The 3,574-nt window shown below is 42.8% G+C and overlaps 1 protein-coding gene across 1 annotated transcript; it reads left to right on the top strand.

Moving 5' to 3' along the window:
- The first annotated feature begins 423 nt into the window (after positions 1-423).
- On the top strand, positions 424-3,256 carry LOC119320730. The gene is made up of 3 exons (XM_037594693.1): positions 424-1,552; positions 1,807-1,866; positions 2,781-3,256. Exons 1-2 carry the CDS (start codon positions 424-426, stop codon positions 1,821-1,823), a joined length of 1,146 nt encoding a protein of 381 aa, XP_037450590.1. The 3' UTR covers positions 1,824-1,866; positions 2,781-3,256.
- Positions 3,257-3,574: the final 318 nt, after the last annotated feature.

The raw sequence follows: 3,574 nt of genomic DNA, 5'->3' as shown, positions 1-3,574 counted from the left end.
CAGAATGCATTGACGATAATATTAGTTGAAAACGATGTCTTCAAGAAGATTAGTTATGAATATATAAGTGAAATTTCCATTTCAGGAAATACTAGGCATACGATGGTTCTTGTGAGAAGATGATAGCAGTTTATTGCTTTAGTACTAGTACCATTACTCTTTTTGCAATACTAGTATTTAATAAATTTCTAAACATTATACAAAATAATGCATATTTGAATTTATACAATTATGTCAGAGTATGCTTAGCTATACAAGGTTTTTAGTTCTCTGATTCTGCAGAACACACACACTGCCCACTGTGCTGTTTTTTCTACCCTTGAAAGTTCACAAGTTTTAAAACCTTCGTGGGCTTCAGCCTCGAGCCTTGTTTTGGGCTTCCATTTCCCCTCTTCTCCCAGCAAAGCCCGCATCGGTGAGGAGATGAGCAGCCCCCGCAGCCGCCGCCGCCGCCGCCGCTCGTCGGCGGCGCCGCTGGAGGACGAAGACCTCCTCTCAGAGATCCTCCTCCGCTTCCCCCCGCTGCCGTCCTCCCTCCCCCGCGCATTCCTCGTCTGCGAGCGCTGGCGCGGCATCTTATCCGACGCCCGATTTCTCCGCCGCTTCCTCGAGCACCACCGCCGCAACCCTCCCCTCCTCGGTTGCTTCGTCCAAGGTATCTCCTTCGTCCGTTTCGAACCTACGCTGGAGGCCCCCAATCGCGTCCCGCAAGCCCGCTTCTCACTTCCCATCGACGCCGCATACACCTATGTGATCCTCGGATGCCGCCATGGCCTCATGCTCATCTTCCTTTGGCGGCGGAACCAGCTCCTGGTATGGGATCCCCTCACCGATGACTGGCACCACCTAGACGTTCCCCCAGGGTTTGACAAGGAGGAGACCAGGATTAGCGGAGCTGTGCTTCGTTCTGCCGGAGTTGTCCACCACTTCCAGGTTGTCTTGGTAGGCAACAGCGGCATACAACCTACACAGGCTGTGGCCTCGGTGTACTCGTCAGAGACCGGTGTATGGAGTAATCTCGTGTCGACACCGCTTCCGGCCGACGATCCTGATGTGCTCACCGAGGTTTACCATGACATGTGCTCTGTGATGGTTGGGAATTCCCTTTACTGGTTGCTTATAGGGAATTCATTTGGAATACTTGAATTTAATTTGGATACGCAGAGCCTAACTGTGATACATGTGCCAGTGGACATCGTCGACAATTGCTCCTTCACGGTTATGCGGTCGGAGGGTGGTGGCCTTGGTTTCGTCTTCCTGTCAGACTACTGCGTCCAATTATGGGAGAGAAAGACGGACTGTGATCGTGTAACTTCATGGGTGCTGGGAAGAACTGTTGCACTAGACAAGCTACTTTCCATGAATCCAGAGGAGGGCAGTCAGAGCCCAAGGATACTCGGGTTTGCTGAGGACAACAATGTGGTGTTACTGTGGACATTTATCGGCGTCTTCCAAGTCCAGTTTGAAACATTGCAGTTTAAGAAACTTCTCGAACCCTACCGCTTTTACCGCTGGTTTAACTATTATCCATTTGAAGCTGTCTATACTGCAGGTAAAAGTAAACCAAGTTATTTGATATTCTTGTATTATTATTGTTGAGTTATGTGGTTTATTCTATGGATGTCAGTAGAGACTTTTTTTATTTGTTGCAGGCCTATTGACATACTTATGAATTTCATTATGATCAGATACAACTGATTTTTTACTCGAATGTTAGCTGTGTGTTTATATCTAGTTAGTGCCCCCTCGTACCTATTCAACTGTTTGTTGGAATCTCATTGATTCTTTGACTTCCTATTCTTGTAGATGCGGGCATAATGTGATTTGTTGGGATAGGCATCCTATCTTGATGTATTGACTCAGCAGGTAACTATCTGTTAGTTGCAGCAGGATGAAATATTTTTCCTTTCCTGTCCTTCGGTGGTCGTTTTTGTTTTTGCTGCTTGCTACATTGCATCGAGTTTTTTTTCTGTGTTTATTGGTCTATCTAGTGTCAAATTTGATGATCATTTATTTGTTGTTCCATCAATGCAAACATTTGATAACTAACAACACCCCAGTATTTGGCTTTAAACTTATTATATTAATATGGATTTGCAATTTCTTTCACATTATTGCTCATTCAGGGTCGCTGTAATACCCAATAATCGCTTGCGTTCGTTAATCTAACTGGTTTGGTTAAATATTTTCTCAGCCTATCTCTATTTGTGGGTTTAACTCAGATAACATCCAATATAGTTTGTCTGATCCAACCTATAATTTTCCTTTTGCTTTGCTGGGTAGGCATTCGACCATTCCCAATGTACTGGCACTCTGTTCAAATGTTGGTTTTGAAAACGGTACCGGTGCAGGACCCTCTTTTTGTCTGAAAAATGTTGGCTGTTGTTGTGGTTTCTGTGCAGTCTATTTTCTTCGATTTTCATCAGTGGATGCTTAATAATTTTAGAACTGAACGCATGATAAAATTGACAATTTCTTCAAAAAAAAAGATAAAATTGACAAGACCAGATGTAGCAAAAAACTTGAGAATATGCTAACAATAGAAATTTAAGGTGTGCTGCTACAAATTAATTGATCTCCTCTTGTGGTTCTCTCTACATAATGGTGGTTTTGCCCAATAATGCTGAGTTAATTCAATTTTAAGCTTTTGGCGCCATTTCCACAATGTTGAAGCTAATGTTTACTGTTTGAATCAAACAAAATTGTGAGATAAGTTTAAACGTTTTTCCATGAACGGATATTGCAATTCAATCTGCCTGATGGCATTGGTTGCTGTGCAGGTATCCGGAGTTAGGTTTTGGTCGCCTGCGATGCAGAAATGGATTGTTTTCTGTAGGTTCTTCCATTATGTATTCTGTGCATCGGGCCTGTGATGTGTTCCACAAGGAAATTAATCTTATATGTCATGCCCATGTCAAACGTGATGTGAACTTATAGGAATTAACATGTAGTGGCCAACTGTAACTTGGAATTTATCTTCGCAGCTGTGAACTGCCAGGAAGAGAAATGTACTTGCTTACCGTTGGCCCTGTCTCTGAATCTTGTTCTCCTGTGCAATTGGGAGACAGGGCCGCAAGTTCATTTCTCTTCCTGGCAGTACTCTGAATCCCAGGAGTAGTTCCTTTGCTCATGTTGCTTATATCAGAGTAGTTCATTTGATTGCATTGCATGTACTATTTTGTGCGTGCACATATATTTTTCATCATGGTTGCTCATGTCCCACTATATCTCTGCTTATGCACATGATGTTTAATTCTTTTTTGTGTGTTTGAATGTGTACTCTAGTCCCACAACATCTCTGAATTTGAGTCAACTTCTTAAGAAATGAAATGTTCAGATGATGTATATATACCGCTGTGTTTCAGTGTGCTGGGGACGTTGCGTTGCCCCTTTCAACCTGGAAATTGGATGAATCTTCTTGTTTAGAACAAGAAGTAGAGTGAATCTTGCACTGTAGAATCCTCTCTATTACTCCCTCTGTAAACTAATATAAGAGCATTTAGATCGGAATGATCTAAACGCTCTTATATTAGTTTATGGAGGGAGTGGAAGTCTATTAAAAAAGAGGGCAGCT

This window comes from Triticum dicoccoides, chromosome 6B (genome assembly GCF_002162155.2).
Source record: "Triticum dicoccoides isolate Atlit2015 ecotype Zavitan chromosome 6B, WEW_v2.0, whole genome shotgun sequence".
Lineage (NCBI taxonomy): Eukaryota > Viridiplantae > Streptophyta > Magnoliopsida > Poales > Poaceae > Triticum > Triticum dicoccoides.
This window is presented reverse-complemented; position numbering and strand designations above follow the sequence as displayed.